The sequence below is a fragment of the Canis lupus genome, chromosome 26, assembly GCF_048164855.1.
Source record: "Canis lupus baileyi chromosome 26, mCanLup2.hap1, whole genome shotgun sequence".
Taxonomy (NCBI): Eukaryota; Metazoa; Chordata; class Mammalia; order Carnivora; family Canidae; genus Canis; species Canis lupus.
In genome coordinates, this window is record NC_132863.1 from 23,448,873 (window position 1) to 23,461,305 (window position 12,433).

At 49.0% G+C, this 12,433-nt stretch overlaps 2 protein-coding genes across 9 annotated transcripts in view; both read left to right on the forward strand.

Annotated features, from left to right (window-relative positions):
- The window catches only part of TTLL9 (tubulin tyrosine ligase like 9), a 70,539-nt gene extending 63,242 nt beyond the window's left edge, over positions 1-7,297 (forward strand). For all 8 annotated transcript variants that reach the window (XM_072800505.1, XM_072800501.1, XM_072800499.1 and 5 more), the window contains one exon: positions 6,893-7,297. In XM_072800505.1, the coding sequence (XP_072656606.1) occupies positions 6,893-6,925 (33 nt within the window). In that variant the 3' untranslated portion in view covers positions 6,926-7,297. The remainder of the gene's footprint in view (positions 1-6,892) is intronic.
- A 1,219-nt stretch (positions 7,298-8,516) lies between these two features.
- Positions 8,517-12,433, forward strand: part of XKR7 (XK related 7) — a 28,467-nt gene continuing 24,550 nt past the window's right edge. The window contains exon 1 of the mRNA XM_072800514.1: positions 8,517-9,103. Coding sequence (XP_072656615.1) covers positions 8,517-9,103 — 587 coding nt within the window. The remainder of the gene's footprint in view (positions 9,104-12,433) is intronic.

The window sequence follows — 12,433 nt, forward strand, 5'->3', positions numbered from 1 at the left end:
TACTGCCATGCTCCTCTCCAGAATGGCTGCGCTCATTTATACCCCTACTGGTAATGCACGTCCTCACCAACATGAGGCATTATCCACCTGTGTATGGCTTGTCCATGCAGTGGCATCATATTTACTAAACAGTTCTCTTGTGGGAAGACATTTCAGTTGTTTTCCATCTTTTTTTTCTTAAGATTTTATTTATTCATGAGAGACACACAGAGAGAGGCAGACACACAGGCAGGGGGAGAAGCAGGGTCCCTGTAGGGAGCCTGACGTGGGACTCAAATCCAGGACCCCAGGATCACGACCTGAGCCAAACCCACTTGAGCAACCCAGGTATCCAGTTGTTTTTCATCTTATCAGAAGTCCTACAGGGATGCTTGGGTATCTTAGCAGTTTAGCGTCTGCCTTTGGCTCAGGTCATGATCCTGGGATCCTGGGATCGAGTCCCACATTGGGCTCCCCCATAGGAAGCCTGCTTCTCCCTCTGCCTGTGTCTCTGCCTTTCTCTCTGTGTCTCTCATGAATAAATAAATAAATAAAATAAAATAAAAGAAGTGCTGCAATGACCCTTCGAGCCATGTTTCCTGGTGCTGGTCTTGTGAGCTTAACTTTTGCTTTGCCTCATCTTCCTCCACAATTCTTGAACCCTAGTCTCCCAACACATCCCAGCATTCTCACCTCTCTGCCTTTGCTCAGGCTATGCCCTCTGCCCGGAATATCCTTTGCTTTCCTTCTCCATTTGTTGAGTGCTTACCCCCTTCCCTTAAAGCCTCTCCTAGAAGACACCTTCATCCCACCCAGTCCTCAATCCTCAGGAAGGTCACTCTCCCCTCAGGCCTTCCAGAGAGAATTATACTTTGGTGGACGACCTCTTCCTCTTCCTCCTCCTCCTCTTCTTCCTCCCCCTCCTCCTCCTTCTTTTTAAAGATTTTATTTATTTATTCACATGAGACATAGGCAGAGGGAGAACATGCAGGACTTGATCCCAGGACCCTGGGATCACAACCTGAGCCAAAGGCAGATGCTCAACCACTGAGCCACCCAGGTGCCCCTGGTCCTTCTTTTCTTCTGACATCAGTCATGTTCTTCTTTTGGGCTACCTTTTTTTTTTTTTTTTTTTTTTTTTTGCCACTGTTTTGGCTTTTCATGGCCTTGGAGCCCACTGGGGCTAGGGGCTCCATGGGCTTCCCCTCAGGTGCCCAGGACCTCAGGTACCCAGGGGTCTACTGAATGACTGAGTGTGCCCATGACCTAATCGTGCATTGGAGAAAATTAAGGGTCTCGGTCTCTCTCTCTCTCTCTCTCTCCACCCCCCCTTTACCCCTTCCCCTCCTTCTTCACCAACCAGAACCTTTCAGGAGTTGCTCCTTCCACCGGAAAGAGGGTGGAACATGAAGTCAAGACTTTCCCTGTCTTAGCTGGAGATGAGAGGCTCATTTCATCTGTAAAATAGGTGTTAGCATTCACTCATTCGCTCAAGGCAACAGTTATTGAGTGCCTACCCTGTGCCAGGCCCTGGGTATCCACTGATAAATAGGACAGACCTGATCCTGAGTCTTGCAGGCTTTGTCACAAGGATAAGATTGACATTCAGGTATATACTATTCCTAACTGCTCTAAGGCTCAAATGAAAAGCTCAGAACCCAGTAAGATATATTTTAATCTAACCTAAACCAGGGGGTGGAGGTAAAAGAAGCTTTCTTTAAAAAGTGACACTTGGCCTAAGATCTAAGAATGAATGAAAGTAAACTAAGTAAATGAAGAGGCTATGGGTGAAGGTAAGGTAGAGACACTGTTGCAAGCAGGGAGAAGAGCACATGCAAAGGCACTGTGGCAGGGGGGAACATGGAGAAGGCCAGTGTGGCTGGAGCCCAAAGAGAAGGGGAGAGAGGGAGAGGAGATGAAATTGAATGAGTAGGCAGGAGCTAGGTCACAATGGAGGGCCTGATGAGCGAAGTGACATTGAGAAGTGGACTCATTCACTCAATAAGTAATTATTGGACAGCTTCCATTAGCCTGGAGCTGTGCTATAACAGTGGACAAGGCAGACAAGGTCCTTGTTCCCACAGAGCCCACAGTCTGAGGGCAGAGAATAACATCAAGGAGAGGAAGAATGGCTAATCTTTCTAGAGGTCCTACTGTGTGCCAGAAAAGGTGCTGAGTACTTTCCCTATACTCTCTCATTTGATCCTCGCCACTACATATCACGAAGTAGGAAATTTTCTTTGGAAGAGGAAACAGGCTTAGCAAGGTGGAATGATCTCCCCATCTGCAGAGTCTGAGGCTGTTTAACAGTCCATTTTAAAAGCCCTTTTCCAAGCACTTTTACTCAATGCCAGTATGTGTGACAGACATGGATAGAATCCCTACAAAGGGATCTATCTAAATTATAAACACACATACCATTCCATCAGCAAGTGGATTTAGTCTACAGAGATCCAAAATGGTACGTCCACAAAATTATTCACTAACAGATTGTTTTAACAGGCTGGAGACAACCCAATAGCCCATTTTTTAGGAGGTTAGTGAAGTAGATTATGGACCATCCATGCAACGGAATGCTGTGATGCCATGAAAAAGAGCAAGTGCACTGTCTGTGCATTGACATGGAGCCATCTCCGAAAATGCTATTATGTTAACAGAAGACAAAGGACAGAAGTATGTACAATTAAGCTATCCTTTGTTTCAAAATGGTGGAATAGGGTTAGAGATAAGTAGATGGGAGAGAGAGAAAGAGAGAGAGAGAGAGACTGAGAGAAGAAACTTGTCATTGATTGTCTCTGGAGAGGATGGCTGGAAGACAAGGGAGGACAAACGTGTCCTTTTTGTACCTCTGGACTTTGAGCCATGTGACTGTGTCAACTACTCGATAAGTAAATAAATAAACACAATTGTTTGTTTAAAGGACTTTTGGATTCTATAGGAAAGAAAGTGACATTGGAGCAGGGAAGACCTTCCAGGATTATTGAATTGAAGGTGTCTTAGTGACTTCCTTGTTTTACCAATGAGGAAACTGAGGCCCAGAGGTGAGAAGTGAGGTGACTTGCTCAAGGTCACCTAAGCAGGTAATGGCAGACTCAGGACTGTCTGTCACTTGAATTACAGACCTGTGTCCTTTCATGTCACAGCTAATTCGGAATCACTATACCTATGTGCTACGTTCCACTAAGTGCTGGTGAAGGACACAGGCATGACTGCTGCAGATCTTATCCTCTAGACAAGAAACAAATACATAGTATAACATTATGTAGTTAAATGGATAAAAATGTAGTTGTGGATAAAAATGAGGTAGGTGAGGGTATCCCCTCTGAGTGGCAGGAGAAGTTACTAGGAAAATCTTCTGAAGAGGCAGCATTTTAGAGAAAAGAAAGATGGAGCCTTGTGAATCCCAGGGTGGCATTGTGGTAACAAAGCTAGGCAGGGAGGATTAGGTTGGCATGGTAAGAGAATAGCGAAGAGTCAGTGGCTGGAACAGTATGAGGGAGGGAAAGACAGAAGGAGGTGAGGTTAGAGAGGAAAGCAGCAGAGAGACTGTAGGCAGTGCTGGGGACATTGGCTCAAAGTGGGGTAGGAAGCAGTAAGAAGGTTTTGAGCAGAAGGAAACCTGACTAGATTTCTTTTTAAAAGAGGACTCTCGGGATCCCTGGGTGGCGCAGCGGTTTAGCGCCTGCCTTTGGCCCAGGGCGCGATCCTGGAGACCCGGGATCGAATCCCACGTCAGGCTCCGGGTGCATGGAGCCTGCTTCTCCCTCTGCCTATGTCTCTGCCTCTCTCTCTCTCTGTGTGACTATCATAAATAAATGAGAAAAAAAAATAAAAGAGGACTCTCTGGCTAAGGGTGGAGACTGAACATTAGGAGCGAAAGAGGAGCTGCAGGGAGCCCAGTGAGGAGGCTGGTGTGGTCCAGTTGTCCATGAGAGAGGTGACAAGACCGTGGCCTGGGGCCATGGGTGGGAGCAGAGATTGGTCTCCCCATCTGTACAATGAAGGAGTTGGATGACACGGTCCCTTAGGGCCTTTCTGGTTCTGGCATTTTGGTGAATTTGGCAATTTGGTGAATTAGCTCAGCATACACCAAGTACATACAGCCAAGCCTGTTTTCCTTTTCTCACAGTCTCTAGATTTTTCCTTTTGGATTTTGAATCTGGACAGAGCCCAGTGATCCAAGGCTCAGAGCGGGGACTCTTGCCCACCCCCATCACTGCCAGCCTCACTCTGGTCCCCACCTCCCAGGGACAGATGGGTGGGCAGCGGGAGGCAGCTGGGCCTTGGAGCCTGCAGGGCCCCAGGGGAGGGAATTATCTGAGAGTTCATAACCCCTCTCTGCCTTCCAGATCTTGAGTTAAAAGCCCCAAATGTCACAGCCCCAAGGGGCAAGGGTTTGAGGGTGTTGGGAGAAGGGGCAGGATGCTTTCTGTCCTCCACTGCCCACATGGTGGGGTGCATGGGGTGCTGAGAACTCCAGCCCTGGGAGCAGGAAGCCATTAGAGGCTGAAACTGGTGGCCCTCCGGCCATGTCTGACCCACTGACCTATTTACTTGGCCTAAAAAATGTCTGAGCAAAAATGGAGCCAACATTTAAAAATCAAGAGATTGTACAATACAATCCAGATTTCTGGCTTCTCTTGAATAATTAGAAAATCTGACCATACTGACCGCTTATTCCCATATGACAGCATTCGGCAATAGCTGAGCAGCAGCTGTCCTCATTATTATTTTATTTTATTAATAGGTAAATACATTCACATGATTCCAAAAAATTATAAATGGGCTTATAATGAAGTCTCCCTCTTTCATCCTGTTCCTCTTCTGCCCAGTGCCTTCTTCAGTAATCTCATTTTCTTATGTAGACTTCCAAAGTTTCTTTATGCATTTATGACAAATACAAAAATAGATTATTATCCTCCCTTTCACCTGGCTTCACTCCTCCCCCTGCCCACATTCTATCCCTTGCTTGTCCCCGTGGAGCCCCCTCTGTATTAGGAGATGGAGAGATTCATTGCCTTCCTTACTGCCACATGCCATTCTGTTGTCAGAAATTTCATGATTTATTTAGCCGGTCCCCTCCCGATGGGCATTTGGGTCATTCCCAATATTTGCAGTAATAAACAATGCTGTGCCAATTATCTTGTACACAGTTTACAGAAGAACTAAAGGAATATTATTAGAAACTGGTCCAAGCAGAAGGTGCAGTAGGCATGGATTGAGCTTGCAGCTATGATAAAGATTGTTCCTAAGATTCCCAACAAAGCTCAGGCACCATGCCATTGGGGAAAGGAAAGGCTCCCAAATTTATTTCTGCCACTTGCTAGATGTGGGCCTTCTCTCTGGGCCTCAGTGTTCCCATCTGTAAAATGAAAGAGGGACTTGGGAAACTGGAGAAGATCTCAGGGCCTGTCCAGTTCTAAATAGCTGTGGTCTACCTTCTCCTTCCACGTTAGCCACACCCAGGGTCTTCTCAGCCCTGGAATGAGCCTGACTCAGTCCCATTGCAGAGTCTTTGCTCAAGATGTTCTGCACTCCACCCCCACCCCCACTTCCACTAGAACACCCTTCCTGTACTCCCTTATTGATCCTTGTCTGAATCCCTGACCTTTGATCTCAGGCCACTCAGAACACACTGAGTCCAAACCATTCAGGTCAGGGTCCCCCTCTCTAAAGTATCACTGATAGGTGGGACACTCCCACCTGTCCCACACTTCAGACAACCCATCAAATCCTTCTTCTGTCACCACTCCTATTGCCTAAAGTAGAATTCTTGAATGCCAACTCCGCTACTTTCTAACTAATGGTTTTAGGAAAGTGACAGTACCTCCCTGGGTCTCCGTTTCCTCACACAAGAAAAGGGCTGGTTTGAGGATAACATGTGGTAATATCCATAAAGTTCTTAGCACAATTCCTGACACACAGAAGGGCTTGATAATTCTGTGAGTCACTGCCCTTGTCTGGATCACTAATCTGGTTTATGAAATGGGGAGGACAACAGAAGCTATTTCATAGAGTTGATCACTCACTCATTCATTTAATGATGTTTATTAAATGCCTATTGGGTGCCAGGCACAGTGTTGGGCACTCAGCAATTTGTTGGTGAAGAAAATAGATGAATTGTCCCAACTCTTATGAAGCTCCCAGGCAATTCCAAACAGGCAAAGGTAAAAAGATAAATTGTCAGTGTACTGGTGTTAAAAAGGAAAAGACTACACTATCATAGAAGCTCATAATAGGGGAGTGTCAAGAAGACTTCTCTGAGGGATAAGGAGCAGGGCATAGTTGGGTGGGAGATCCAGGAAGGCTTTCTGTGGAAGGCATCACCCTAGCTAATAATTAGCATTAATTATCCTCACCCCATTCCCAAGAGGAAAGCATTGGTTACCCCTCCCCATTTTGCTAAGAGAAATTGAGTGACTGCCCAAGGTCATGGAGCCAGGAAGAGGTGAGTAGGTTTTGAACCCAGGCTTCCTGGCTCTAGAGTCTCAGACATAAAAGCGTGTCATCTACTTCCTGTTTGAACACGTTAATCCTAGAATGTGGATAGGTATAGGAGGTAGAGGAGCTTCCTCCATTGGGGTGGGGCCCAGAGGTGAGAATCTAACTGTCGGGCTCTATCTAGGCAGAGATCCAGACATGTGCAGACCTGGCTGTTGGGGGGTCCAAGGGCAGAGCTTTCCTCTGCCCAGGGCTCTGTGCACTCCATGAGTATCCCTGCTTAGGGCTGTAGAACAGAAAGAAGGAGAAAAGATACTGTTCCTGACTAAATCACACTGGGATTCAGACTCCCCTCCAGCCCAACTCACAAAAACTCCCACTAGTCTACACATGCCTGGGGATAGAGACTGTTAGCTTTGAATCCAGCATTGAAAACTCCCTTAATCCCTAATTCTTCCTTCTCTGTTTTCAGCCTTGGGCCACAGCTGGCACTCCAACCTCCTGAGCATTGCTGGGACTGAAACAGTCCCTGGACACGAAAGGGATGCTGAGCTATAGGACTGCAGATGGCTGCTCCTTCCTGATCCAGGGCAGCTGTCACCCTTCCGCTTCCCTTCCGAGCTACTCTGAAGCAGCATGATCCTCAAACCTCCTCTCGCCTCATCTTCCTTCTTCCCTTTCCATCAAACTCTCCTTCTCCCCTTATGAGACAGCAAAGCTGGCTCTAGAGCCTCATGAGGGCTTGAATTTGGCTCTAGCACTGATTAACTGTGTAACTCCAGACAAATGAATTAGATTCTCTGTGACTCAACTTCTTCATCTGTAAACTGGAAGGAAAAAAACATAAACTACCTCACAAATTGTGAGGATAAAGCGAGTTGGTAATTGTACAGTGATTCCAGTGTCCCAGGCAAAGAGAAACCGCTACATGAGTGTTTGTGCAATAAATGCCCTGATACATCCAATCTGAGCAAAGGGGTTGTGGGTGAGCTGGGGTATCCAGGATGCATAAGCAACCCTTCCTCCTCTCCTAGATTACTGTTATATTCTCTATCCGGCTTCTCCACCCCCAAGCTGTTTCCCAGTGAACATTTCTCTCCTCTGGCTGGCTGCAGGGGCTTCTTTCCAAATCCTGACTTGATCACATTTGTCTCTTGCTCAAATTCTGCAGTGGTTTCCCATTGCTTCCTGAATAAAGTGAATCTCCTGGACTTTTAGGATCACATCCCTCAGAACTCTTCGGGTCCACCTTTCCCAGCTTTCTACCTCCCTGATCTGTGGTCCAGAATTCCTTGAAAAATGTGCCCTCCAATCTCATGGCTGCAGGCCTTTGCACTTGCTATTCCCTCCACCTGGTGCTTCCTCCCATCCCCTACCTTCTGAGGTTGCCCCCTTCCCTGCCAGACTCTACTAGGGCTGTGGCCAAATGAAGGCAGTCCCTGAGGGAGGGAAGGGGGAGAGTGGGGAAGAGACAGCAACTCTCAGAGCTGCAATTTTCTCATATTCAAACCAATAAGAAAAAGACAATAGGAAAAGGGACTCTGCAAGATCAAAGACGAGAATGGAACAATATGCAAACACTTTGGAAACTAGGAAATAGCTTGTTAGCATCCAATGATGGCTAAAGTGTTACTGAGATGCCCGCCTAGGCAGACCCTTGCTTCCAAGTCCCCCGTCCCCAACCCTCCTCAGACCTAGGCCACTGGAGGTAAACAGAGGAGATAAATGGAAGAGGGGAGGATGCAGAGGGGGGCGGTGAAGAAAAGAGGAAATAAGGAAGTGCAGTGGGGTGGCGGTGAGAGGCCGAAGACGTGAGGCTGGGGCCCCACGCCTCTGAGGGAGAAAGCAGAGGGTGACCTGGGATGCTCTCCCCTCCCCTCCCGGGGGAGCTGCCCCCATCCGGCCGCAGCCCTGGCGGGGTGGGGGAGGGACGGGGGCGGCGCCGAGGGGAATGAATAATTGAAGTGGAGGGGAGGAGGAAGAAGAGGAGAGGAGGAAGAGGAGGAGGCGGGAGCCTCCCGCACAGGGTCCTCCCCACTCGGCACCCCACCCCCTCCGCCGCCCGGAAGTCGCTCCCCGCCTCCTGCTCCGCCAACATGGCCGCGAAGTCGGATGGAGCGGCGGCCGCGGCCGGCCCGGGGCCGGAGGGGGCGGCCGGAGGAGCCCGGAGCGAGGCGGGCGGGCGCGGGGAGGCGGCGGCCGCGGCGGCCGGGGGCCCCGGAGTGACCGGGGCGGGGGGCCCGGGGCCGCGCTACGAGCTGCGGGACTGCTGCTGGGTGCTGTGCGCGCTGCTCGTGTTCTTCTCCGACGGCGCCACGGACCTGTGGCTGGCGGCCTCCTACTACCTGCAGGGTCAGCGCACCTACTTCGGCCTCACGTTGCTCTTCGTGCTCCTGCCCTCGCTGGTCGTGCAGCTGCTCAGCTTCCGCTGGTTCGTTTACGATTACTCGGAGCCCGCGGGCGCGCCGGGACCCGCCGTCAGCACCAAGGACAGCGGCGCCGGCGGGCCCTCCATCAGCACCAAGGACAGCGCCGCCGCCTTCCGGACCAAAGAAGGCGGCCCCCAGCTGGGTCCCGGGCCCGCGCCCTCCTCGGCCAGCGCCTACCGCCGCCGCTGCTGCCGCCTCTGCGTCTGGCTGCTGCAGACCCTCGTCCACCTCCTGCAGCTCGGCCAGGTCTGGAGGTAGGAGAAGCTCAGGTGGAGGGAGCTGAGCTCGAGGAGTGGGGGTGGCGAGGGGCTACTTGCCGCCCCAGCCCTACTCTGACCTCTCCAGGGCCCCTTGCGTCCTGACCTCCGCCCCGCCCCACCCTATTGCAGCTCTGATTTCTTCTTCGCCAGCTTTTCCCTGACCTCTGCCCTCAAACTCTGACCAACCCCAGTGCCATACCCCCTGATCTGGCCATTGAAGGAGGAAGGGATGGGGCAAGAAGAGAAAGAAAGTAATCCCGGGGAGGGGGGGTGGGGGGGGTGGGGGTGGAGAGGGGTGTGAATGAGGAGGGCCCGGGACTGAAGGGGATGTGTGAAGCTTGGAACAGGGCCCTAGGGCTCCATCCAGCCTTGACCCCTTCCTCTGCTTGAATGCTAAGCTTCAGCTTAGGAAAGATCTCAGAAGTCCTTCCTTGCTCTCAAAAGATCACCAGTTTGGAATCTCAGTCCGTTCCCAACCTCCTGGGAGAAACAGAATTGAGGCAGCTAAATGAATATCCCGCCCAAACTTTTTGGACTTCTGGTTAAGGGTGTGCCAGACCCTGCTGAGAAGCTGTCTGGCTTCTTCTGTTTCCTAGGACTCCCCCAGTGTCTCCCTTGTCCAAACAAGACCAAGGGGATTTGGGATCCTGAATCTGAGATTAGACGGCCACTAGCTGTCCCTTAACCCCAGGACAGTAAAACAAAACTGAGGCTTTGTACAAGCAGCCCACTTCCAGGCTGCCTGCCGAGCTAAGCTAATTGGAGACATGGGGAATTCTGAACCTGGGGTTCCTCTTGAATCAGAATTGCTCTGGTAGCTTAGGCTCTACTGTGCACTGACAGAATGAACTTGTCCACTATGTGATCTTAAATAAACCTCCCTCCAAGCCTTAGTTTCTTCACCTCCACAATGAGGGATAGTCTCTACTTATCTCATCTCATTGGTCTACCATCACATTTTCTTACCAGTTGGGAGAGATGGTCAGGTGAGAGAAGGTCTGTGTGAATGCCATGCAGACTGTAACGTACTTTAGGAATGTAATAGATTATCATGAACACAGATGTGGGGAAAGCATGGAAAAAGTCAAAGTCATCGTAGAGAGTAAAGGGTGATTACTGCTGTTGTTATATTTATTCTGCTACTTGTTAACACATTCTGCCTAACTTAGAAGGTTCAGTACTGGGCTGAGGGTTGGAAACAGGACTCCCAGGGTTTCCCAGCTGCTCACTTGCTGTGTCACCCTTGTTGTGTTGCTGAGTTTCTCTCTGCCTTGGTTTCCCCATCCATGCCTTGCTGAGATGATGTGTATATTCCATTGAGCTTGCCCTGGGGGAAAACGGAGGTGGAGCTCTATCCACACAAGGTGGTGTTATTATTATTAGCTTGACACATAAAAATATTCATGTCTACATCCAGGAACTAATCTGCATTTATCATTCTGTGCCCGAGTGGACAGATGGTGATAGATATTTTTAGATCCTGAAATGGTAACTTCCTATTCTTGGTAGCCAAAGCTTCATCCCCCTTTCCCTTTAGCCTAAAGTGGGCCAGCTGCCCCTTAACTCACTGGCTACCTCAAACCTCCTTATCCCCCTGTTCAGAATCTACTTACAAGAAACAAATATTTTTTTCTTAAACATAAACTGAGTTTCCCTCAAACAGGTTTTTGCAAAAAATGGCCATGGGGGTAGGGGTGGGGGTCTCAGGGCAGTGGCTGGAGATGACCGAGGGTCCATGGCTTCTCAGATAAAAGGGCTACTTCCACTCTCCCTCATTTGCAAAGTGAGAGGGTTGGGATGAGATGATTTTGCAGGGATGACAAACTAATGGTCCCAGGGTTGAATATGGCCTACAGAAGAGTCTTGTTTGGCTTATATAGTATTTCAAAAATCCAGAGTTCTAGCTTCTCTTGGAAAAATTAAAAATTAAAAAAAAAAAAAAAGGAATCCAGCAGTATCAGGCCTGTAGCAATTTAGACAGGGCATATGTGCTTCAGTTTGTCCAGTTCCTTTCCCTCTGATCACATCTGGACCATCTCACTTAGGCGTTAGGGGTATGAGAACCCTAATTTACAGTTCTGTAACCGTTATTTTATTAAGCACTCACTTTGTGCCAAGCCCATTGGTTGCTTTTTTACCTGTTTCATCTCTTGTGTCCCTCCTAATAATCCTGCGATGTGGTTGTATTATCATTCCTATCCAACAGCTGAGGGAATGAAGGCTCAGAAAGGGGGCATCCTTGCCCAAGGTCACACAGCTAAGGAGCAGAAGAGCTGGGACTCAGGACTCTCTGCCTTCAAAGCCCAGGTTCAATCTATCTACCTTGCAGTTCTGCCACTAAAGTGTCCCCCAAGCTCAAAGAATTATGAGTCTGAGATCCCAAGATTCCAGGAGATAGGAAGTCAGAGCTTCTGCTGTACTGAGATAAGAATGTGAAAGGAGGGGGAGGGATTTGAACATTGTGGGCGAGGATGGGGAGACAGTGTATATTGTGGGGAAAGTGCCAGGACTGGGCTGGGTGGCGGGAGTCAGGAAACCCACAGCTGCATCAGGGTTTGTAACTAGCTTGCTAGGTGACCTTGGGTGAGACTCTTCCCACCTCTGGGACTCAATTTCCCTGTATGTGAAAGGAGAATATTAGATCTGATGACCTTAGGAGCCTTCCCTTTCTGGAAGTCTGACTCTGGAACTGGTTATTAGAGCTAAAGCCTCTGGACCCCTGTTCCTAAAGCTCTGGATTTTAAAATGGCTGAGAGTCTGGCTAAATGGAGGAAAACCCAGACAAGACAGAGAAGCCACTGGGGCTGGCATTCCTAGAAATTAAGCAATGTTGGCATATGTTTGCTTACCACGTGAAATGTTCCCACAATGAACATGTTCACTGTTCAGCAGGTCTTGGTGCAGATGTTCTGAGTGGTAGAACCTGGGGTAATGAAGAAGGAGAGGTGTGTGTGAGCCCTACAAGACCCAAGCTGGGAGACTGGCCAGTCTACCTTCTAATCCCACACCTTCAATTCTGAATTATAAAAATATCTTTCAACTCCTCAAGCTTACACAATGCTGGATCAAAAGTCTGAGTACTTTGAGGAGCCAGATAACATAGATCTATGACAGGACGTGGGTTCAACTGATGGGCTGGATTTTGTTCTCAAAAAACCCTGTGAAATGGGTGTTATTATTATTATTTTAATTACAAAATGGGGCTCCAAGGAAGAGGAGGAAGAGGAGAGGAAGGAATTCATGTGTACCCACCACGTCCCAATTAGGCCCCATATGATGTACTCCAGACACTGGATCTCGTTTTACTCTGAAATCCACCCTCTG